This window comes from Microcebus murinus, chromosome 13 (assembly GCF_040939455.1).
Source record: "Microcebus murinus isolate Inina chromosome 13, M.murinus_Inina_mat1.0, whole genome shotgun sequence".
NCBI lineage: Eukaryota > Metazoa > Chordata > Mammalia > Primates > Cheirogaleidae > Microcebus > Microcebus murinus.
Window position 1 is genome coordinate 75,984,990 of NC_134116.1, and position 25,257 is coordinate 76,010,246.

Genomic DNA, 25,257 nt, shown 5'->3' on the forward strand with positions numbered 1-25,257 from the left:
AAGCAATCCGCCCGCCTCAGCCTCCCAGAGTGCTAGGATTACAGGCGTGAGCCACCGCACCTGGCCCACATCAGATTATTTTGAAGAAAATCACTGCCAGACGCAGTGACGAGCGCCTGTAGTCCCAGCTACTCGGGAGGCTGAGATGGGAGGATCGCTTGAGCCCAGGAGTTCTGGGCTGTAGTGCGCTATGCCCATGGGGTGTCCGCACTAAGTTCTGCATCAATATGGTGACCTCCGGGGAGCAGGGGACCACCAGGTTGCCTAAGGAGGGGTGAACCAGCCCAGGTGGGAAACGGAGCAGGTCAAAACTCCCATGCTGATCAGCAGTGGGATTGCACCTGTGAATAGCCACTGCACTCCAGCCTGGGCAACATAGCAAGACCCTGTGTCTTTAAAAAAAAAAAAAAAGGCAGGGCACGGTGGCTCCCACCTGTAATCCTAACATTCTGTGAGGCCGAGGCGGGTGGATCACTCAAGGTCAGGAGTTTGAAACTAGCTTGAACAAGAGCGAGACCCCGTCTCTACTAAAAATAGAAAGAAATTAATTGGCCAACTAAAAATACATAGAAAAAATTAGCCGGGGATGGTGGTGCATGCCTGTAGTGCCAGCTACTCCGGAGGCTGAGTCAGGAGGATCACTTGAGTCCAGGAGTTTGAGGTTGCTGTGAGCTGGGCTGATGCCACGGCACTTTAGCCTGGGCAACAGAGGGAGATTCTGCCTCAAAAAAAAGAAGAAAATCACTGATTCTATATCATTTTTAATAGCTTCCTTGAGATCTAATTTACATGTCATATAATTTACCTATTTAGTGTACAATTCAATAGATTCATCATCCCCCAAAAGAAACCCTGTTCCCATTAGCTGTCACTCTGTTGCCTCTAAATCTCCCCATTTGATATCATTTTATCTGTAAATATTTCACATGTACCTCTAGAAAGACTGGAACTATTTTAAAAATACATAACACTACCATCACACATAGAATTTTTATATAATAATTACTTAGTATTAAAATTAATGGCAGTGGTTACTTTTCCCCAATTATTTTGTATTCCCCCCCCCATGCTTGCATCAGTATCCAAATATCTTTACATTGCAATTGCTTGATATATTTCTTAGGTTTCTTTTACTCTGTAGGTTACCTTTCTGTTTTTATTTTCTTACAAAGTTTGGTTGAAGAAACCAGGTTATTTATCTTTCCTCAGGTCTGGAATTTTCTGATTATGTCCCTATGTTGCCATTTGCCATGTTCCACTGCCCCATGCACTTCCTATAAAGTGGTAGGTGGATTGAGATCTTGGTCAGATTCAAATGTTGTTTGTTCATTTGTATAAGACTACCTCACAGGCAGAAGTGTGTGAAACTTCCTCTTAAATTTTCTTTTGTTGTGAAATACATCACACAGCAGTGTATAAAAATAATTATATGGTTTAAAGAATAATAACAAAATGAATATCCATACCTGTCACAGAGGTTAAAAAACCAGTAGAGCAGGTGTCCTCAGACTACGGCCCACAGGCCACATGCGGATGTTTTTGCCCGTTTGTTTTTTTACTTCAAAATAAGATATGTGCAGTGTGCATAGGAATTTGATCATAGTTTTTTTTTAAACTATAGTCCAGCCCTCCAACGGTCTGAGGGACAGTGAACTGGCACCCTGTTTAAAAAGTTTGAGGACCCCTGCAGTAGAGAATAGCTAGGTTCAGTGGCACATGCGTACAATCCTAGCTACTCAAGAGGCTGAAGCAGGAGCGTCCCTTGACAGGAGTTCGAGGCTCACGCGCGTGAATAGCTACTGCACTCCAGCCTGGGCAACAATAGTGAGATCTGGTTGAAAGTTTTAAACAGCAGTGTTTGTTAACCATTTTTTTTTTTTTTTTTTGAGACAGAGTCTCGCTTTGTTGCCTAGGCTAGAGTGAGTGCCATGGCGTCAGCCTAGCTCACAGCAACCTCAAACTCCTGGGCTCAGGCAATCCTTCTGCCTCAGCCTCCCAAGTAGCTAGGACTACAGGCATGTGCCACCATGCCCTGCTAATTTTTTCTATATATATTAGTTGGCCAATTAATTTCTTTCTATTTATAGTAGAGACAGGGTCTCGCTCTTGCTCAGGCTGGTTTCGAACTCCTGACCTCGAGCAATCCGCCCGCCTCGGCCTCTCAGAGAGCTAGGATTACAGGCGTGAGCCACCGCGCCCGGCCTGTTAACCTTTTAAACCAACAGAACAAAGCTAATAAATTCAAGGTGTATGAACTAATGTCTTCCATGTAATTTATGCTAAAGCACCCTATTTTGTGCAAATACTTCATAGTGCACAGTAATCGCACCTTGTCATACAAAACAAAAACAATAAGCTATGTCAGTACCTTAGAAATCCCCAGTTTGCCTTCCCTAATCTTCTTCTGTTCTCACTCCATATCAGAGGTAACCACTATCCTGACTTTTATGATAATTATTCCTTCACTTTCCTTATACCTTTTACGGATGTATTCCTAAGGAGAATATTGTTTGCTTTTGCCTTTATATCTATTATTCCATGACTTGCTCCCCCCCCACACACATTATGTTTTTGAGATTCACCTGTGTTGTTTCAGATAACTGTAGCTTATTCATTGTGTTGTTTCAGATAACTATAGCTTATTCATTTTCACTATTATATAATATTCATTATATGACTATACTATAATTTGTCTTTTTGTTGGTGGGCATTTAGATTGTTCCCAATTTTTTAACATTACAAATGATAATGCTATGAACATTCTTGTATGTGTGTCTCCTGGTTCATATGTGTAAGAGTTTCTTTAAGGTTTATATCTAGGGGTGAAGTTGCTGGGTGGACGGTATGCAGATGTTCAACTTTAGTAAGTAAAGCCAAATTATTTTTCAAAGAGCTTATATCCATTTGGACTCCCACCAGCAGTGGGTGAGCGGTCCCCCTTGCTCTGAATTCTCGCCAACCCTTTGTATTTGTCAGATTTTGCCAATTGGTGGGTTCGAAGCCTCTGTTAATAAAAGATGTGTAAAATTATAGCATATATAGTTGATTTCTTGGCTGACTTTGCATGAATCCTATTCAAATATTCTTTTTTGCCTGTCCCTTATTTTCAGGAAAACATAAAATTTTGTATTTTTAAAATGACATTACAGTATTTCACCCGTGAGCTTTTATTGAAACTATATCACTATTTTTTAAGAGAGAGAAGAAGGGAGGGAGATATTTGTGTATTTAAGGGTTGGAAGCATGGTATCAAGATGTTGGTAAAATAGATGGCCACTTACTCATATCTATATAGCAGCCTCATGGTGATAAAAATCTAGATGAAATACATCCTTTGTGGGGCTAATATCAGACACCAGATTCAATTTAGAAACAAACTTACTCTTCTCTCTTCTGAATTCTTCTCTTTCAGCTCATTCTTCCTGGTTGCTTCTTGACCTAGTAAAAGCTTCTTTATGACATAATTCATAGCATGAGCTCCAAAACCAAAACTTCAAACTTGTATGCATAACTAAATATAGAATCTAGGACTCTAGATAATCCCAGGCTACGCTCCTTAGAGTATTGCTGTGAGGAAGAAATTAGCCATCGTATTAGATATGACTCTTAGCATACCTCAAAGAATCATGGATATTATCTCACCTTCTAAATATAAGCTTATACTTCATACTCTAAAATACTTCAGTCTATAAAATTTGCTCTTCTTATTTTTATTTTTTTGAGACAGGGTCTTGCTCTGTTGCCCCAGCTAGAGTGTAGTGGTGTCATCCTAGCTCACTGCAACTGGGCTAGGGCTCAAGCCCCTGGGCTCAAGGGATCCTCCTGCATTAGCCTCCTGAGTAGCTGGGGCCACAGGTGCACACCACCACACTTGGCTAATTTTTACATTTTTGTAGAGACAGCGTCTAGCTATTGCCTAGCTGGTCTCAAACTCCTGGTCTCAAGTGATCCTCCCACCTTGGCCTCCCAAAGTGCTAGAATTATAGGCGTGAGCCACTGCACCTGGCCTTAAAATTTGCACTTTCTAGAATTATTTTTCTCCACCAATTTCCAGGGAAAATCAAGTGCTCATAGAAACCATTCCTAATTTCTCCCTTCTCGCTACCCCTTCTCACAGAGATTTCTGCCTTATGCTTAAGATTCTTCGAAAAAGCAGCAATAGTAATATCTTTATGAGGGAGTCATCCCCAGTAACAGCCCCTCACCTCCGACAAATTTCAGTTGGATCAACAAATAGTTACTTTGGAAATATGAGGTAAACAGGATTTATATATTATGATTTTGTGTCTGGAACAGTGCTCCACCCAAGCTGATGTTTTGTAAACTTATAATCATCAGTTTCCTTTAACTTGCAGCAATTGAGCTTTAGACAAAATTTGGTAACGCATTAGACCTTGGCAATTGGAAGGCGCACAAGCTCACCTTTCTTCCCATTACCGGCTGCTTCATTGCTTTGTCTCCTCATGTCCTACTTTTTCATGCCTTCTTCCTTCAGTGACCTAAGGTACACACAAGATTCCTAAAAATTTTTTTAAATTGTGATAAAATAAACATACATAAAGTTTACCACCTTAACCATTTGTAAGTACACACTTTAGTAGTGTTGATTAAACACATTCACATTGTTGTGCAACAAATCCCCAGAACTCTCTTCATCTTGCAAAGCTGAAACCATGTACCCGTTAAACCCTTAACTCCCCAATTCCCTCTTCTCCCAACTCATGGCAACCACCTTTCTACTTTCCATCTCTGTGCATTTGACTATGTACCTCATGTCACGGAATCATACAGAGTTTGTCCTTCTGTGACTGGCTTATTTCACTTAGCACAATGTCCTCAAGATTCATCTGTATTTTAGCATGTATCAGAATTTCTCTCCTCTTTTTTTTTTTCCAGCTTTTTTTTTTTTTTTTTTTTTGAGACAGAGTCTCGCTTTGTTGCCCAGGCTGGAGTGAGTGCCGTAGCGTCAGCCTAGCTCACAGCAACCTCAAACTCCTGGGTTCAAGCAATCCACCTGCCTCAGCCTCCCGAGTAGCTGGGACTACAGGCATGTGCCACCATGCCCGGCTAATTTTTTCTATATATATTAGTTGGCCAATTCATTTCTTTCTATTTATAGTAGAGACGGGGGTCTCGCTCTTGCTCAGGTTAGTTTCAAACTCCTGAGCTCAAACAATCCACCCGCCTCGGCCTCCCAGAGAGCTAGGATTACAGGCGTGAGCCACCACGCCCGGCCTCCAGCTTTTTTTATTTTCCCCATTTACACAAAACAAAGTAGAAGAAATAATATAGGATTAAAACTGCAAAAGTAGTAGAATTCAGTAGAACATGTATATACAAAAAAATCTGGGTAGGAAGATGGGCTTATTTACAATGAGGAGAAAATTGTTAAATTAAGGTAGTTTTCACACGAAACATTAAAAAAATCAATGGGTATCACTGTTTACAGCAATATTAAAGGGACAGAAAATAACACTTAATAGGGACAGATATACCACAAGGTACAGGTTTTACAGCATCAGTGCAATAAATTCACAAAACTATATTACGACTAGTTAATCAGTTTAAGAATTGTTCCCAAATATGTCACATTTTTGGCCCTCGATTCATTCCTATAGATTTCAGCTACTCTAAGTTGCTAGCTACTGAGAAGGAAAGAACAGGCTTTCCAAGGAATTACAAAATCTAAGTAGACCAGAGGCCAACTATCACCACTCAAGTCTGCTCTCACCAACAGCCCTTGCATTTTTTAAGAGAAATGTTTAGAAAAAAGTCAGACACCAGTGTAATCACTATCTCTTATGCCAAACCTATGGGGACTTAAAAAGCCAGGTAATTACCATAAAATGAGAATTACACTTAAAGGCTTATTCTGGTCTGAAAAATTAGGCAGAGAAGACTACTTTCTACTGAAATGAATCTTGACTAAACAAAGAAGATGTTTGGCCTTTACTGGCTGGTCTTGGAGTAAAGGTCATAGATGAGTCTTAACCTACTGTATATTACAGCTAAAGTCAGCTGAAAATGTAAAATTAAAAGTATGCTAAAAATCCTAAATGTAATCTTTTGGAAGTCTGCTATTAAAAAGCCTTTACATATTTACTAACATGAAGTCTTAGTGAAAGGGGACAAGAGCTCTAAGCCTGTCAGATTTCCCTCATTTGGGAGAAAGGACCAATGTTTCCCACAAATTGTTAGGTTTTACACAAGAGAGAAACCTCCGCACACTAGGGTATGGAATTAGTTTCATTTTATTCCATGGGGATTCTTCCCCATAGCAAAGAAACAGAATGAGGAATGGTTCTTAATTGGTCTCTTTCATCAGAAGTGGTAAATTTGGTCTCTATATTCCTGCAATCAGACAGTTTTTTGAGCAGACTGTGAAAGCAGACAGTAGAACCAGCTTCCTGTAGCCACAGACCACTATCTTGTATCTAGCTAAGGCAAAGATCAACTCCAACAATTATCCCAAGTCACGTTAACTGTACCAAAGGGTAAAGTCCACCGCTATGTTATTTTAAAGGAAGTTGCCTAAAAGTAAGAATTCAGTTAACGCTGGGTGAGAAAAATCAAAGCTAGTCACACTCACTAATGAGTTGTACACATAAGGCCAACTGATGAGAACGTATCCAACCACACTTGACATGAAGACACTCTGCACAAAGCCATACTTGGTGAGTCTGAATTTCTATTAACTACCGGCGGAGTGAGGGAGAGCAAAGAGCTACTTCTGTAACATTTTAGTATCCACATAAGTATAGTAGAAACTGTTCCCAGGGACAATGTACACTACATTAATCACATTGAAGAAAGCAGATGAATCATTCATTTTTCTTTTCTTTTTGTTTGAGAAGCTTGTTGATTTCCCTTTTGGCCATTCCAATGTACTTCGAAATGATTCCATGTTGGTTAAGTACAGGAAGCAACAGTAAGAAAGTCACTATCAGGTAAGTGAGAAGCAGGGACTTGTCCCTCCCAAGCAACCACAGCAAGAGAAATGATCATGGCCATGAAGTACATTTTAGGCTTTTCTTCCTTTAGTGTGAAGAGGTGTTTCCACCAGCCCACAGCTCTGCGCCAAGTTTTTACTAGATTGCTGCAAATTTCATGGAATCTCTGCTGTTGTTAGGTGGTCCACTTATTGGAGCCCAAAATTCTAGGCGCTAGAATGGGAACAAGGTAGTCAGCCAAGCACAAAAACATAACAAAACAGGAAACACCGGACAGAACAGGTGGATCTAGATAGTAGATAATCAGAAACACCAAAGAAACCACACCCATGGTGGCAGGTGGAGACCAGGCTCTTTCCCATCGGGCGACTTTATCCGTAATTAGCATCACTTCTCCCCATCCTTGCAGCTGCTCTTCCAGACTTGCAGTCTCTGCAGCCAGCAAGTTGGTGCTACGATTATCCCCCTCTGCCACCGTCCCTGAGATGCTGGATCAGCGACTGTAAGCCACCCCTCCAACTCGACCAGCCTCCCTAGAACCGCACAGCTACCTCAGCCTTCTCTCCTCTTTGAAGCTGTACATATTCCATTGAATGTATATACCACTTTTTTTAATTTTTTTGATCCATTCATCTGTTAATGAACACTTGAACAGCTATGTTGCCCAGGCTGTACTCAAACTCCTGGCCTCAAGCCATCCTCCTGCCTCAGCCTCCCCAGCTGCTGGGATTACAGGTGTCCTACCCTTCCCCACAGCTGCCTTCCACCTTTTAGCTATTGTGAATGGTGCCTCTTTGAACATGGGTGTACGAATATCTCTTCAAGATCCTGCTTTCAATTCTTCCGGGTACATACCTACAAGTGGAATTGCTGGATCATAGGGTTTTAAAAAAATTTTTTTGCGAACCTGCTGCACTGTTTTCCATAGTGGGTGCACCATGGTAGACACTTCTAAAGTTTCTGTCATGCCTGTGAGGAAAACTTGTACTATAGACGACAACTAAGGAAAAAGGATTGCATGGCCAAGAGTAAGCAATTTTCATGCTTTATTAGAAAATGATTAAAATAATTAAGAACATGTAAGTCCTAGAATTGGGAGGGACATTATAAAGCACTTGGTCCACCCCCCTTCATTTACGGTGAGTAAACAGACACTCAGAGGACAAGTGGCTTGTGGAGGTCAAAGGGCTTGTTAAAGAAAGGAAGAACCAGACCCGGCATCTAAAGCTTTCCAATCTTCAATTTATTGCAAAGAAACTAATTTTCAACTTGGAAAATTATATGAAGAACAAGAGCCAATGGAGAGGATAATGCAAAACATCCTCCGGGGTGTATTTACACTGGCACGGTTTGTTCTGCGGGCTGTCGGTGACCTCCCTCGTAGCCGAGGTCGGCATTAAAACCCAGCCTCTGTTTCCCGGCCCTGCTGCTGACCGGGTCCCGGGCATCCTCGGAGATGGAGGGAGAGACGGGAAACCCGGCCCACAGCTGAGACCCGCCGAGAGCGTGGCGTGGATTCAGCGCCCTTCTTGGGGCCTCAAAGATCCGCGCGCTCGAGGAGGGCGGGTTGTGGCTCCCTGCGGTCCCCACGCTCCGGACCCAAGCGAGAGGGTTGGGGCAGCCAGGCGGCCAGAGCGGCGGAGCCGGAGCAACTTCCCCGGCCGGACCGCACCCAGTCTCCCCGCCGCAGTCGGGGAGCCCCGGGCGCCGCGGGCGCAGGCTGCGGATGGCGGCGGGCACGTGGGCTCGGCTGCAGCGCTGCGCCAGGCACCGGCTGCTCGGCTCGGCCCAACCTCTCCGCTCCCGCCTCGGCCCCTGCCTCTGGGGAGACGGTTCCTCCCCCCGTCCACTTTGCACCAGTCCGAGGGAATTTGCGGTCGGTGACGCGCATCCTTAAGAGAGCCACCTGCAGCGCGGGGCGCGCCGCTCCGGGCGGCATCGCAGGCTGGGCCGGCGCGGCCTGGGGACCCCGGGCTCCGGAGGCCATGCCGGCGTTGGCGCGCCGCGGCGGCCGGCTGCCGCTGCTCGGTAAGGCCCCGCTCGCACGCGCGCTGCCCCTGCGGCCCCGGCGCGGCCCCTCGGCCCCCACCCCGCACCGGGACCCGTGCGCGCGCCTCCTCCGGCCCGCGCCTCGCTCCTCCCCGCGCTCGCTCGTCCCCTCGCCCCGCGCCCCTCCCCTCTCTCGCGCCCTCCCGACTCGCCCAGAACTTGCCCACGGCCCCGGCTTTTCCCACCCCACGCCCTCCTCCCTCTCCGCCTAACGGCGCTCCTCCGGCCCGGGCCGGGGTCCCGAGCGGCGGCCCGGACTCCGCGGGCGGCCTCGCCAAGCCACCGCGCGGGGCCGGGGGCTGCGGCGGGGCGCTCGGGCGCTGGGCCGTCGGGGTGCGTCTGCGGCCGCGAGCTTGGCGCCAGGTGGCCGGGGACCTCGCCCGGACCGACCCCGGGATGCTGTGGACTCTTGGGTGGCGTCTTTAACTCTTCTTTGGAGGTTTTGATTTGTGGAGCGAACTCTGGTGGGGAAATGCGGCCGCGGTCTCCCCCAGCGGGAGTCCTCCCCAGTAACGACCCCTACCTCCGCCAAATTTCGGTTGCATCAACAAATAGTGACTTTGGAAATATTATGTAAACAGGATTTACATATTAAAATACTAGCTGTCCCTTTCTCCTACACGTCCTTTTTATCCTGGCATGAAACCCCAGAGGGTTTTCAAGGACTCTGAGGACTGTCCCCAGATAATCTGCTGGGTTGCATAGTTATTACTGGGGGGAAAAATCCCCTTCCGATCCGGTTCGTGTCAGCTTTCTGTTTGGAAAGATGTGAGGGTTGAATCGAATTTGGGTTGAAGGAGACATAGTGCTGGCAGCCTGGGAGCTCAGGTTCCTGCCCTAGGTCTGCAACCTTGGGACCAGCATTCACCACCCCCAGCCTCGGCGGCCTCATCTGTCCAGTGAGGGAGTCTGGCTGTGTCCCTTTTAGCTCTGAAATTCTGGGATTCTAACTTTAAGTCTCTTTGGCAAATAGAGAAAATATTTGCAGAATAGACGTGCAGGAATTGGTTCCAATAGCTTCTGTTGCAAATAATTCATAATTATAAAGAGTATGAAATGTAAAGCAAGGGAAGAAAGAGTGGAAAAACACATTGTACATTTCTTAAACATTTATCTTTACTAGTTGGTAAATATGTATATTTCAAATGTGTAGTACAATATGTTTTTAAGATCCTATTAATACAAAGTATTAGCTTTTTGTTATGAATGATATTAAGTAGTAAGTGCGTTTTTCAGTAGCATAATAGGCTTTCTAAAAGTATAGACAGCAATATTTGCAACTATATTAAAGCTGCATTGAATTCTTTTATATTTAAGAAAGATCTCAGAAATTTATATATCTCTCTCTCCAGATTTTTCTAAATGAAGTATAATTGGCAGTCAGTAAATATGCACAAATCTTAAGACTGCAGCTCCATTAGTTTTCTTATATGTCTGTACACACATAACCACTATTGAGTGGAGATACGGAGCAGTTCTAGCTCCACCCTCTGTGTCAATACCTTCCTTCCTTACCCCCCAGTTAGCCACTATCCTGACTTCTAATGCCATAGATTACTTTTGCCTGTTTTCGAACTTTATGTAAACCAAATCATCAATCATTATGTACTCTTTTATGTCCAGCTTCTTTTACTCAACATTGTGATCGTGAGACCCAACCTTGTTCTCTGTAGCAGTGGTTCTTTCTTATTATTCTTTTCTTTTTCTAGCTGCTGGTACCATTCCTTGGTATGAATAGACATTACTATTTATTTATTTATTTATTTATTTATTTATTTATTTATTTATTTATTTATTTATTTATTTATTTATCAAGACAGGGTCTTGCTCTATCACCCAGGCTGGAGTGCAGTGGCATGATCATAGCTCACTGTAACCTCAAACTCCTAGGCTCAAGCGATCCTCCTGCCTCAACCTCCCAAGTAGCTGGGACTGCAGGTGTGTGCCACAACGTTCGGCTAATATTTTTTATTTTTTGTAGAGATGGAGGTCTTTCTATGTTGCCCATGCTGGTTTAAACCTTTTGGCCTCAAGCAATCCTCCCAACTCTGCTTCCCAAAGGTGCTAGGATTACAGGCATGAGCCACTACACCTGGCCCTGCAATTTGTTTTATCCATTCTATTGTTGCAGAACATGTAAGTGGTTTCTGATTTTGTGTAATGAACATTGTTTCATATGTTTTTTAGTGAACATAAACACCCTTTTCCCTTAGGATTATACCCCCATGTAAAATTCCTAGATCATAGGTAGGCATATGTTGAGTTTTGGTAGATACTGTCAAACAGTTTTCCAAAGTGGTTGTACCAGTTTGTATTCCCACTAGCAGTGTATAGCAGTTCCAGTTCCTCATGTCTTTTCTTTTTCTTTTTTTTTTTTTTTTTTTTGAGACAGAGTCTTGCTCTGTTGTCCAGGCTAGAGTGCTGTGGTGTTATCCTAGCTCACAGCCACCTCAAACTCTTGGGCTCAAGTGATCCTCCTGCCTCAGCCTCCTGAGTAGCTGGGACTACAGGTGTGCACCATCACACCCAGCTAATTTTTAGTAGAGACGATGTCTCACTCTTGCTTAGGCTGATCTTGAACTCCTGAGCTTGAGTGATCCTCCTACCTCGGCCTCCCAGAGTGCTAGGATTACAGGCGTGAGCCACCGCACCCGGCCTTCCTCATGTCTTTGTTGGTATTACAAATTTTCTTGAATAAAGAAGGATAAAGCTTTAAAGGGAGGATTTTAATATGCTTAAAAGCTTTAAATTCATTGAATTACACATGAGATCTGAACTTCTCTTATATTGTCAGCACTTCCTTTCATGAATAATGGTGAAGCTTTCCAAGTGGCATTTGAAGAATGGTAAATGTGCTCGCTCATGGCCTTTTCTGCATTGTGTGCTGAGACTGGACAGAGAGGGCTGTTTCAGTATTTCAAGAATTGTGATAGCATCTCTTTCACTAGTGTCAGAAAACTTAGATTCAAAGCCTTAAATTACTCATTTTGCCCTCCTTGCTTATCTTACTTTATTTGCCTTCTCGTGAACTGCTAGCCCAAGGGGGCATGATTCAGGAGGGGGTGAAGGGAAGGGAAGGCCAGGCAAAGCTCGGTTTGGATTGGATGGGAGACCAGACCAGGTGACCTGATGTTAAAGTCCCCTCCAACTCTAAAAGTCTCGGTCTAATTCTTGCCATCATATAGGTGTAGATTGGCTATTCGTTTCTTCTTAGATACTTCATATCTATCTATAGAAGACGATCCCCTTAGGTTTATTTGTGAACTACTTGCTTTCCATTAAAGAATGGATCTACTTTTTGTAACTAAAAAGGCACTTTCAGTAACTCTTAGCTATCAGTAAAGACTTCTTGTTGTTGTAGTCTCCGGTTGTTTAACTGAAAAACAATCAGGTAATGAGGTATTTAATGTGGAGGAGGAAGACTTCCTTATAATCCCAGGGAAGACTTCAGATAAGAAAAATGAAGAGAAAGCATGCATGAGAAGGAAAGAAACAATTTTTTATTTAACAAACTTGTATTGAATATCTATATCTGTGCCATGCACAAGGGGTACAAAGATGAAAGAGATGGGGGTGGGGAACTTACGTATAAATAACCAGTTTTATTCTATGTAAGAAATGCATGGTCATTGTCTTTCCCTCAGGAAAAGCATTTCAGCATGAAGCTTTCTTTTAAACTTTCTAACACAGTTTTTGTTGTCGTTGTTTTCTTTGTTAGAGACAGAGTCTCTCTCTGTCACCCGGGCTGGCGTGCAGTGGCTCTATCATAGCTCACTGCAGCCTCAAACTCCTGGGCTCACACGATCCTCCACCTCTGAGACCTCCTGAGTAGCTGGGACTACAGGCCTGTGCCATCACCCCGGCTAATATTTCTGTTTTTGTAGAGATGGGGTTTCGCTGTGTTGCCCAAGCTGGTCTTGAATTCGGCCGGGCTTACAGGCGTGAGCCATTGCGCGGCTCCAGCACAGTTGCGATCACTAAATATCCGTAGATTAGAAACAGCATGCTTCAGTGAAGGAGCTTCCGCCAGGTCAGGATAGGGAGCCCAGGTTTTTTGCCTCCTGAAACTACTTAAATATGGATACATAGTCTGTTCTTAATGCTCGTGGGAAAGAAAATGTTCTTCTATTTAAAGTAAAAGAAATGAACTATTCCCGAGTTAGATATGGCCATCTTTTAGGTCTTGGAAAGAAGCACTTTTCTAAATGGTTTTTATAACCAAATTTGTTGACTACATTTTATGCCCAGAGGGCATTCTCGCTCACTTGAGAAGCCCACTGGATGGCTCAGCGCCAGTCACAGCTCCGCAGTTCTCTGTGTTTCTCTCATCTCCTCATTCGCTGTGTGACAGGAGTCTCTGTCACTCAGTGTTTATGATTACAATCTTGCTGACTCCTCAGTACCCACTAGACATTGCCTTAATCTCTGGGTAAAGGCTTTGATTTGACAACAAGCAAATAATCTCGAGAGTATTGTGTTTTGATCATTTTTTGGAGCTTGCGGATAATGGGAATAAGAATTTGGGGAGGAGGCCGGGCGCTGTGGCTCACGCCTGTAATCCTAGCTCTTGGGAGGCCGAGGCGGGCGGATTGCTCAAGGTCAGGAGTTCAAAACCAGCCTGAGCAAGAGCGAGACCCGTCTCTACTATAAATAGAAAGAAATTAATTGGCCAACTGATATATATATAAAAAATTAGCCGGGCATGGTGGCGCATGCCTGTAGTCCCAGCTACCCGGGAGGCTGAGGCAGAAGGATCACTCGAGCCCAGGAGTTTGAGGTTGCTGTGAGCTAGGCTGACGCCACGGCACTCACTCTAGCCTGGGCAACAAAGCGAGACTCTGTCTCAAAAAAAAAAAAAAAAAAAAAGAATTTGGGGAGGGAAAATTGGAGGACTGGAAATGGGCTTAGCCTGCTTTGCTTAGCTTGGTCCCGCCACTGTGCCCTCACCTTCACTCACTCTGAGGTAGCAAACTGCTGTGATTTCACACTGGGTGGTTTGACTGAGTAAAACTTTTTGGTTTTCATCAGGTGATTTTTGTGACCTTAAGATTTTTTCCATGACTTCCGAAAAAGCTTTAGCCACTTCTCAAGTAGTCATAGTCGAAAAGTCTGTGAGCTTTATACCTAGGTGACTTAGTTACTCTTAGTGAACACTTTCTGTGGCTATATCATCAGCGGTCCTGAAGTCCTGAAAGCTTTTGTAGAAGTCACTGATGGTCGTTAATTTGACTCATGCGGTTCTGTTCTATGGGTACCAACACATGTGAAGGAAATTTAAAAATAATATAAAGTACACACAGTGTTCTTTTGTGGCTAGAGGAATTGCATAAGATCCTAAAAGAGGAACTATTGTTATATTTTTTAGGTTAAACCGTAAACATATTTTTTACTGTTGTCATTATAAGGTCAATGGGTAGCCAAGAATCCTCCATAAAATCGTTTACAGTCTACACTAAAGCAGGATATTGCCATTGTTTCTTTAAAATATTGTGTTTTGATTATAAGATAGCCACTGAATTCAGTCTTCAAATACTTTGCTATTCGAGTTCTGATTTTCCTGCTGTTAGGTGTTCTGCTCTTGGAGGCGGTGCAGAGAGATATATTAGGGCTAACAACACAGTTAGGAAACATGTGCTCTCTACTCTGGCGGGGACTTTCTCTGCACTGAAGTTCCTCATTTGTGGAAAGGAGATAAGCAGTGCCTTTCTCCTTGCCAGATAATACCTGCAAAGCACAGCTGCACTCCTTGTCGGGCAGGTGCTTTAGAGAGAAAGATATATAAAGTCTAAAGAAATCATTTGAGTCACAAGATCTCTCTTCCTTTCTCCCTCCCTCCTTTTCTGTCTCCTTCCCTCCCTCTTTCCCTCGTTTCCTCCGTCCATAGACACTTTCGAGCACTGGCCATGCCCAGGACGTGCGTTAAGCGCCGCACAGTACTGTCTCCTACCTTTTGAGCTCACCATCTAATGTTGGAGGAGTCGTGGGAGAATCAGGCACACAGAAAGATGGAAAATCGCAGTGCAACTTAGAAACAGGCACAGAGGCTGAACCTGTAACGCAGACTCAGAAAAATCAGGCGAAGCGTCCAAAAGGAGGTGATGGCAGAGCCATGACTGGAGAATAAGTAAGACCCGACAGGAAAGAAGAGGGTAGGGATATTCCAGGTGAATAGAACAGCAAGGAGAAAAGTACAGAAGAAATAAACACAGAGCAGAGGGAAACTGGAATCCATTCCAGGTTGCTGGGACACAATGTATAAGGTCCCCAGTGCTAGAGTAACTGTGATTTATAAAGTTGTCACTCAGCAAGTGGTTTAAAGACTGGTCAATGGATATTTTTTTAACAAAATCCGGAATTGCCTGAGCATAACGCATCATGTGTAAGGAATGTTTTGGCGATGCGATAGGGGGCTCGGCCTTCATCAGGTAGACTAGGAGTCTCTGGATGGATTTCAAGGGATTTATTATATCCCTGTGTGTGTGCACTTTTTTTTTTTTATGGAGAGTGGGTTAATTGCTTTCATCAGATTTTCAAAGGGGTCTGTGACTCAAAAAAAAAAGGCTAAGAACCATTGCTGTCGGTTGTGTCTTAAGCAGGGTCTTAAGCAGAAGAGTAACATGCTCCGACTTCTATTTTTTGTTTTTTGGTTTTTTTCTTTTTGGTGGGATAGGGTCTGACTCTGTCGTCCAGGCTGGAGTGCAGTGGCACGATCATAGGTCACTGCAACCTTGAACTCCTGGGCTTAAGCCTTTCTCCTGGCTCAGCATTCCTAGTAGCTAGGACTTCAGACATGCACCACCACATCTGGCTAATTTTTAAAAATTTTTTCTAGGATCTCACTGTGTTACCCAGGCTGTTCTCAAACTCCTGGGCTCAAATGATACTCCTGCCTTGGCCTCCCAATGTGCTGGGATTACGGGCATGAGCCACTGCAACTGTCGTGATTTGTATTTTAGGAAGACAATTCTGGTGTCTGTGTGGAGGACCGATTTTGGGCTAACAGTACCGTGGCAGAGACGAGAGCTAGGAAGTTGTTGGCAGTTGTCCAGGCCAGAGAGGGCTTGAATTAGGGCAATGAAAAATGGAGATGCGGAGCTGAGGATTGATTCAAGAATAATCAAGAAGTCAAACTGTAGGGGCTTGGCCACTGTTTGGGTGATGGGGTGTGAGGGAGAAGGAGTCGTCAAAAACAGCTTCTGGGTTTCTGGCCTTGGTGACAGTGGATGTGTTGCTACTAACTGAGGGAGAAAGAGAGCGAGCGAGCAAGAGAGAGAGAGAGAGAGAGAGAGAGAGAGAGAGAGAGAGATGGAGAAAAAGAGAGAGAGAGAGGGAACGTTTAGGAAATTCAATTTGAGTTTGAAGGTTCCTGGAAGGCCACCCAGATATATAGTGACACACAAAGGAGACATGAGTTTGGAACTCACGAGCAGATAGATGGTAGTTAAAATCATGGGAATTTACAGGGAAAGAACATTGGATGAATGAATGAGTGGAGAGAACAGGACCTTAGAGCTACCTAGTCTACTGCTCTCATTTACCTAGACGAGGAAAATGGGCCCCAAAGAGGTTAAATGACTTACTCGAATTCAAGGGTGTCAAAGCTGATTATTCCAAAGAGGGACTTGAAAATCTTGTCCCCAACTCTTCTCGAGTTCTCTTTGACTCATAGCAGACTTAACTTGAAAATAAGGTGTCTTGACATCCTGTCATTTGTTTAATAATGTCTAAATCTACAGCTCTTTCAGTGGAGAGTAGATCTTACTTTAACCTAACATTTTCTTTTCTTTTTATTTATTTTTTGAGACAGGGTCTTGCTCTGTCGCTCAGGCTGGAGTGCAGTGGTGCAATCATAGCTGACTTCAGCCTCAAACTCTTGGGTTCAAGCAATCCTCCTTCCTTACCCTACCGAGTAGCTGAGACTACAGGCATGCACCACCACACATGGCTAATTTTTAAAATTATTTTGTAGAGAGGGAGTCTTGCTATGTGGCCCAAGCTGGTCTCAACCTCCTGGCTGCAAGCGATCCTCCCGCCTTGGCCTCCCAAAGTGCTGGGATTATAGGCACATGAGGCACTGTACCCGCCCATAAAGTTTTATTTTAGATTAATGCCAATTTTTTCCCCTGATATATCCCTACCCCCACCCCAGTCCTATCCCTTCAAAGCATACCACTTTGAGAGCTTGTTTCCAATCCCAAAGTTGTCCTCATTGCTTGGAGTGTGTTTGGAACTGGACTCTGGGAATTTCCACTAAGGCTTTGGAATGGATTCTTGGGGAAAAAAACAAACCTTAATATTGATTGTGGCAATCTTCTTCTTTTTTTAAAAGTCAGGTTTATTGAGGTACAGTTTTCATATAGCACATTTCACCCTTTTTACTGTACAGTTCTATGAGTGTAACTGTCAAATACATCAATTTATAGAACATTTCCATTCTTCCCAAAAGTTCCTTTATGCCCCAGTCCCTACCCCCAACCCCTAGAAACCAGTAATCTTTTCTGTTGCTATCATTTCTCCTTTTCCAGAGTGTCATAGAAATGGAATTTTACAATATATAGCCTATGAATCTGTTTATTTCACATAGCATAAGAATTTGGGATTTATCTGTTGTTATGTATAACAGTAATTTTCCCTTTCTATTACTGAGTAGTATTCTGTTGCATGGAGATGCCACAGTTTGCTTATGCATTAACCAGCCACCTGGTCCTTTGTTTGCTTCCAGTTTCTGGCAATTATGAATAAAAAAGCTATACATATTTGAATACCGGTTTTTGTGTGAGTATAGGATTTAATTTCTTTGGAGTAAATGCCTAGGAGTGGTATTATACTGCTGGATTGTATGCTAAGTGAATGTTTAACATTATGAGAAACTGCCAAACTGTTTTTAAAAGTGATCGTACCATTTTTCATCTGCCCCAACAATGTAAGAGAGTTGCAGTTGTGCGGCATCATTGTCAGCAGCATTGTCAGTTTTTTGTTTTTGTCTTTTTTTTTTTGAGACAGAGTCTAGCTTTGTTGCCCAGGCTAGAGTAAGTGCCATGGCGTCAGCCTAGCTCCCAGCAACCTCAAACTCCTGGGCTCAAGCGATCCTCCTGCCTTAGCCTCCGAGTAGCTGGGACTACAGGCATGCACCACCATGCCTGGCTAATTTTTTCTATATATATTAGTTGGCCAATTAATTTCTTTCTATTTATGGTAGACACAGGGGTCTCCCTCTTGCTCAGGCTGGTTTCGAACTCCTTACCTCGAGCAATCCACCTGCCTCGGCCTCCCAGAGTTCTAGAATTACAGGCGTGAGCAACCGCGCCCTGCTTGTTTTTGTCTTTTAACCATTTTAATAGGGGTATAGCAATATGTCTTTGTGGTTTTAATTTGCATTTCCTTAATGACTAATAACATTAAGCATCTTTTCATGTGCTTAATTGCCATCCTATTCTTTTTTTTTAGTGAAGTGTCTTTTAATATGTTTTGCCCATTTTTTGTTGGGTTGTTTGTTTCCTTTTTATTGGGTTTCAAGTATTCTTTGTGTATTATGAATATAAGTCCTTTGTCAGATATGTGTTTTGAAAATATTTTTTCCAGTCTATGTCTTGCCTTTTCATTTTTCTAAACAACATCTTTTGAAGAGCAGAAGTTATTAATTTTGATGAAGTCCACTAAAGGAGAAAAATTAGCCCTAAACTAAACACTTCTCTGGTCCTACCTAACCGAGCTGAAAAGCAAGATCTGAAAGGACAAAATGTTTACAATAAATTTAATTTTATCCTAGAAAAAAAAATCAATACTATTTAACAGAATCCAAAGACATCTGACACCAGATAAAATTCACAATGTCTGGCACTCAGTTTTAAATTACTAGACAAATAAAGAAGGAGAAAAATTCAACTCATTATAAGGAGAAAAATCAGTTATCCAAAAGGGACCAAGACATGCCATAGACTATGGAATTAGTAGGCAAGAGCACTAAAACAATTATTATAACAATATTTCATGTATTCCCTAAGTTTGAGAAAAAATTGTACATGTTAAACAGAGGCATAGTAGGTATAAAAATTTATCCAAGTTAAACTTCTACAGATGAAAACTATAATTACACAGAATAAAATTATTAACTTCAGATTAAACAGTGCAGAAGAAAAGATTAATGAACTTGAAGGCATAGTAATAGAAACTATCCAAATGAACAGTGAAAAAATGTTCAGTAAAATGAACAGAGAATCAGTGAACTGTAGAACTTCAGGTGGTCAAATATGCATGCAATTAGAGTCCCGGAAGGAGAGAATAAAGGGAAGGATGAGGACATAATAAATATATGAAGAAATAATAGAGGAAAATTTTCCGAATCTGATAAAAATGATAAACCCACAGATCCAAGAAGCCTAATGAAACCCAAGCACATGGCTCGTGAAGAAAACTACAAAAGACTCATTATAATCAAATTGGTTAAAGCCAGTGATAGAGAGAAAAAAATATATATATATGTTATATATATATATATTTTTTTCGAGATGGGGTGTTACTAAGTTGTCCAGGCTAGTTACTCCTGGCCTTGAGTGATCCTCAGCCTCCCAAAATGCTAGGATTACAGGCATGAGCCACCATGCCTGGCAAAAGAGAAGATCTTAAAGGCATCCAGAGAAAAAAGATACATAAATTCAGCAGACTTCTTGTCGTGAACAATTTAAGTCAAAAGACAATCAGACAACATCTTTAAAGGATTGAAGGAAAATAATATGAATGTATAATTCTATATCCAAAGGAAATATCCTTCAAAGATGGAGAGGAAACAAATACTTTTTCAAATGTACAAAAACGGAAAAGAAATAATCACTACCAGTCTAGCACAATATGAAATGCTAAAGAAAGTTCTTCATGCAGAAGGAAAATAATATAAGATGAAAATCTGGATTTACACAGAGGAGTGAAAAATACTGGAAATAATAACTATGCAAGTAAATGTAGACTTTTTTATTGTTTAAATCCCTTTTAGAATATAATTGACTGTTTAAAGCAAAAATAATAATAGTGTCTTATAGAGTTTATAATTTATGTAGAAGTACAATGTGTAACAGCAGTAGCACAAAGCCTGAAAAGGATGAAATGGAAATATCCTGTTGTAAGGTTCTGATATTATATATGAAATGGTATAACAGCACTTAAAAATAGACTGTGTTAAGGTAAAATATGTGTACTGTAAACCTTAAAGCAACTGCTAAAGTAACAAAGCATTATAGCTGATAATCCAGGAAAGAAAATGAAGTAGAAACATGAAAAAAAAAAAAAGCTCAGTTATTCCCAAAGGAAGAAGAAAAAGAGTGAAATGGAATAAAAACAAACAAACAAACAAAAAAACCCAGACGGGACAAATATAAAACAATGAACAAGAATTTAAACCTATTCATGTCAATCATCTCATTAAATTTAAATGCTCTAAATACCACAATTAAAAGGCAGAAGAAGTCATCAGATTTGGTTTAAAAACTCCAGCACGGCCCAACTATATGCTGCACAAATGAAAACAGTCCTAGATATGAAGACACAAATAGGTTAAAAGTAAATGGATAGAAAACAATATCCCATGCTAACACTAATCAAAGGAGACCTACAAGGACTATCATAATATTGCACAAAGTATATTTCAGAGAAAAGAATATTGCTAGGAACAAAGAGAGCCATTTCATAATGCTATAAGGCTTGATGCATCAAAAGGACATGAAAATATTAAGCATTTATGCATCTAATGATAGCTTGAGAATACATGGAGCAAAATTCAATTGAATTGCAAGGGGAAATGGACAAATCCACAATTATATGCAAAGAGCTGAGCACTCTTTTTTCAATAATTGATAGAACAAGGAAAAAGAAATCAGTAAGATACAGAAGAATTGAACAACACTGTCAAGTGGCTTGACCTGATCACATTTATGGAACATTCCAGCCAACATTAGTTGAATACACATCTTTTCAAGGGCACACAATACATTTATCAAGGCAGAGCATATCCTGAACCATAAAGCAAATTTCAATGTATTTTAAAACAGTCAAGACATACAAAGTATATCTTCACTACAGAGTCACTACAGAATCTATACATATTAAAAGAATAATATGTAAATACTATTAACAACTTTATGCCTATACTTTGACAACATTTATATAATGGAAAAATTCCTTGAAAGACACATACCACCAAAGCTCATTCAAGAAAAATTGATAGCCTAAATAATGCTATAATAAAGAAATTGGATCTGTAATTAAAAATATTCCCACAATGAAAACTAAGGGAGCAAATGGCTCCACTGGGGAATCCGCTAAACATTTAAAGAGGAAATCGGACCAATTCTATACAAACTCATCCATAATATTGAAAAGCACGCATCGCTTATGAGGCCAGCATTACTCTGATACCAAAGCCAGACAAAGATATTAAAACCATAGACAAATAACTGCCATGAATGTAAACACAAAAATTCTTAGTAATATTTAAAAACACTGAATTCAATGGTATATGAAAAAGATATCACATGATATCCAACTAGTGTTTATTCCAGGAATGCAAGGTTGGTTAGCATTCAACAACCAATCAGGCCGGGTGCGGTGGCTCACACCTGTAATCCTAGCACTCTGGGAGGCCAAGGCAGGTGGATTGCTCAAGGTCAGGAGTTCAGAGCCAGCCTGAGCAAGAGTGAGACCCCATCTCTACTATAAATAGAAAGAAATTAATTGGCCAACTGATATATATAGAAAAAATTAGCTGGGCATGATGGCGCATGCCTGTAGTCCTACCTACTCAGGAGACTGAAGTAGGAGGATTGCTTGAGCCCAGGAGTTTGAGGTTGCTGTAAGCTAGGCTGACGCCATGGCACTCACTCTAGCCTGGGCAACAGAGTGAAACTCTGTTTCAAAAAATATATATATATAAAAAATAAAAACAACAAAAAAACCCAACCAATCAATGCAGTTTACTATATTCACAGACTAAAAAAGACATGCTGCTAAAAAAAACAATAGAACAAAAGCTAATCTATATGATCATTTGAATAGATACAGAAGAAGCATTTGACCAAATCGACATCCATCACTGATAAAACCTCTCAGCAAACTACAAATAGAAGTGATCCACCTGGAGCAAGTGATAGAAGTGATCTTCCTTCAACTAATTAAGCATATCTGTAAAAACTGAATAGCTGGGCCAGGCATGGTGGCTTATACCTGTCATCCTAGCACTTTGGGAGGCTGAAGTAGGAGGATTCCTTGAGGCCAGGAGTTTGAAACTATCCTGTACAACATAGTGAGATCCCAAGGCTACAAAAATTTTTAAAAAATGAGCCAAGCATGGTAGCCACATGCCAGTCATCCTCGATACTCAGCAGGCTGAAGCAGGAGGATTGCTTGAGCCCAGGAGTTTGAGGTTGCTATGAGCTATGTTCACATCCCTGCACTCCAGCTTGGGCAACAGAGAAAAATCAATAGCTACCCTCATATTTAACGGTAAAAGAATAAATATTTTCTCTTAAGATCAGAAACAAGGTAAGGATGCCCACTCTCACTAATTCTATTCAATATTGTACTAGAGATTCTAGCCAATGTAACAAGGCAAGAAAATGAATGAAAATCATCCATATTGAAAAGGAAAAGATAAAGCTGTATTTATTTGCAGACAACATGATAATCTATGTAGAAAATCCTCCAAAACATTAAAAAGAAGTGACTACAATGAATAAATGAGTTCAGTAAGTTTGCAGGAGTTAGTGTGGGGAAAAAAATCAATCATCTTTCTATAGCCTAGCAAATAACAATCAAAAACTGAAGTGAAAAATACCAAAATATCATCCCAAAATATCAAACAGGGATAAAGATGGGCAATATGCATACACTGAAAACTATGAAACATTGCTAAGAGAAATTAGAGGATCCCTAAACAAAAGAAGTGATATACTATATTTATGTATTGGAAAACTCAATATTGCTAAAATGTCAGTTTTGCCCAAATTGATGTAGTGATTCAGTGAAATCCTTATTAAAATCCCTGTAGATCTTTTTACAGAAATTGACAAGTTGATTCTAAAGTTCATATGGAAATGCATGAGATCTAGAACACCCAAAACAACTTCGAAAAGAAGAACAAAGTTAGAGAAAGTACAGTACTTGATTTCAAGGCTTCTTGTAAAGCAACAGCAATCAAGACAATGTGGAATTGGCATCCAGGTATACCAAGAGATTAATGGAACAGTAGAGTGATTCCAGAAATATTTGGTCAGTTTATTTTTGTCAAAGGTGTAAAGGTAATTCAGTGGAGAAATCAGTCTTTCAACAAATGGTACTGGAATAATTGGATATTCATATTAATCTACATGTCATACCATATGAAAAGTTAGCTCAACATGGATCGTAGACCTAAATGTAAAGCTAAAATGCAAATGTAGAACCTAACACTGTATAACTTCTACGAGAAAACCTTTCTGACTTTAGATTGGGTGAAGATTTTTTAGCTACAAAGCCAAAAGCATGATCCATAAAAGGAAAAAATGATAAATTGGACATCTTCAAGATTAAAAATTTCTAGTCTTCAAAAAACAAGCCATTGACAGAGAATATTTACCAATTACATATCTGATAAAGGACTTGTATCCAGAATATATATTTTTAAAAGCTCTCAAAACTCAGTAATAAATGGAATGAAGTTTCAGCTAGACCAGAGGAATAAATTCTAGAGTTCTTTTGTATATTTATTATGACTATAATTAATAATAATATATTATATAAAACAAAATAAAATAAATGTCAGCTTTTGATTATGTTTTGTAATATATTTTCTCTTTTCTGGGCCATTGTAGATACTCATTTGTTAATTCCATGGATGGATGAATAAATAAATGTCAATATGCTCATATTAAAAAAATGCATTGTCTATTTGAAAATTGCTAAGAGAGCAGATTTAAATGTTTTCGCCATGAAAACATAAGTGCACAAAGTGATGTATTCTTTATTGGTACATAATATTTTACATATTTATGGGGTACCTGTGATACTTTGTTGCAGGCATAAATGTGTAATGATCAAGTTCAGGTATTTGGGGTATCCATCAACTTGAGTACTTACCATTTCTACGTGTGGGGAACATTTCAAGTCCTCTCTTCTAGCTTTTCTGAAACATGTAAGACATCGTTTGCAAATGGTCAACAGGCATATGGAAAAATGCTCAGCATTGCTAATAATCAGCGAAATGCAAATCAAAACCACAGTGATGTACATGTTAATTAGCTTGATTTAATCATTTCACAGTGCATACCTACATCACATTGTACTCCATGAGAATATATCACTTTTCTCAATTAAAAAACTCAGTAATAATAAAATAAGCAACCCCACTAAAAAAGATTTGATTTGGGCAAAATATGTGAACAGGCACACCACCAGAGACATTATAGAATATCTAGAAGCATCCAAAAGGGTGCTCACGGTGGCTCACGCCTGTAATCCTAGCACTCTGGGAGACTGAGGTGGGTGGATCGCTCAAGGTCAGGAGTTCAAAACCAGCTTGTGCAAGGACAAGACCCTGTCTCTACTATAAATAGAAAGAAATTGATTGGCCAACTAATATATATAGAAAAAATTAGCTGGGCATGGTGGCGCATGCCTGTAGTCCCAGCTACTCGGGAGGCTGAGGCAGGGGGATCCCTTGAGCCCAGGAGTTTGAGGTTGCTGTGAGCTAGGCTGACGCCACGGCATTCACTCTAGCCTGGGCAACAAAGTGAGACTCTGTCTCAGAAAAAAAAAAAAAAAAAAAGACAAAAGGGTGCTCAACAGCATTAGTCAGTAGGAAGATGCAAATTAAAAACCACAATGAGACATAACATACCTATTAGAAAGGCTAAAAATAAAAAATCTCATTGCACCAAATGTTGGTGAGGACATGACGCAACTGGAATTCCCATGCACTACTAGGGGGAATATAAAATGATAAAATCTCTTTGGAAAACAGTTTGGTACTTTCTTAAGTTACAATATGACCTACATACATCTACCATACATATGTCTACCATATGACCTAGGCATTTGACTCTTTGGTAATATTTACCCAAGAGACGTGAAAGTCCATACGAAGACTTTTACACAAATATTCATAGCAGCTTTGTTGGATTTTTAAAATGCATTTTATTTAATTTTTAACTTAAAAAAATTTTTTATTACTATCTTTTCTCATGGATCAAGGAGTACATATCAGCTTTATTTGTAAGAACAAACGTGGAAACAA

General features: G+C 41.0%; 1 protein-coding gene and 1 pseudogene across 1 annotated transcript in view; one reads left to right on the plus strand and one right to left on the minus strand.

Moving 5' to 3' along the window:
• Nucleotides 1-6,787: 6,787 nt before the first annotated feature.
• Nucleotides 6,788-7,470, minus strand: LOC105858893 (ADP-ribosylation factor-like protein 6-interacting protein 1 pseudogene; annotated as a pseudogene).
• Nucleotides 7,471-8,141: 671 nt separating this feature from the next.
• The window catches only part of FLT3 (fms related receptor tyrosine kinase 3), a 75,111-nt gene continuing 57,995 nt past the window's right edge, over nt 8,142-25,257 (plus strand). The window contains exon 1 of the mRNA XM_012742305.3: nt 8,142-8,978. Within this exon, the coding sequence (XP_012597759.3) occupies nt 8,936-8,978 (43 nt within the window). The 5' untranslated portion in view covers nt 8,142-8,935. The remainder of the gene's footprint in view (nt 8,979-25,257) is intronic.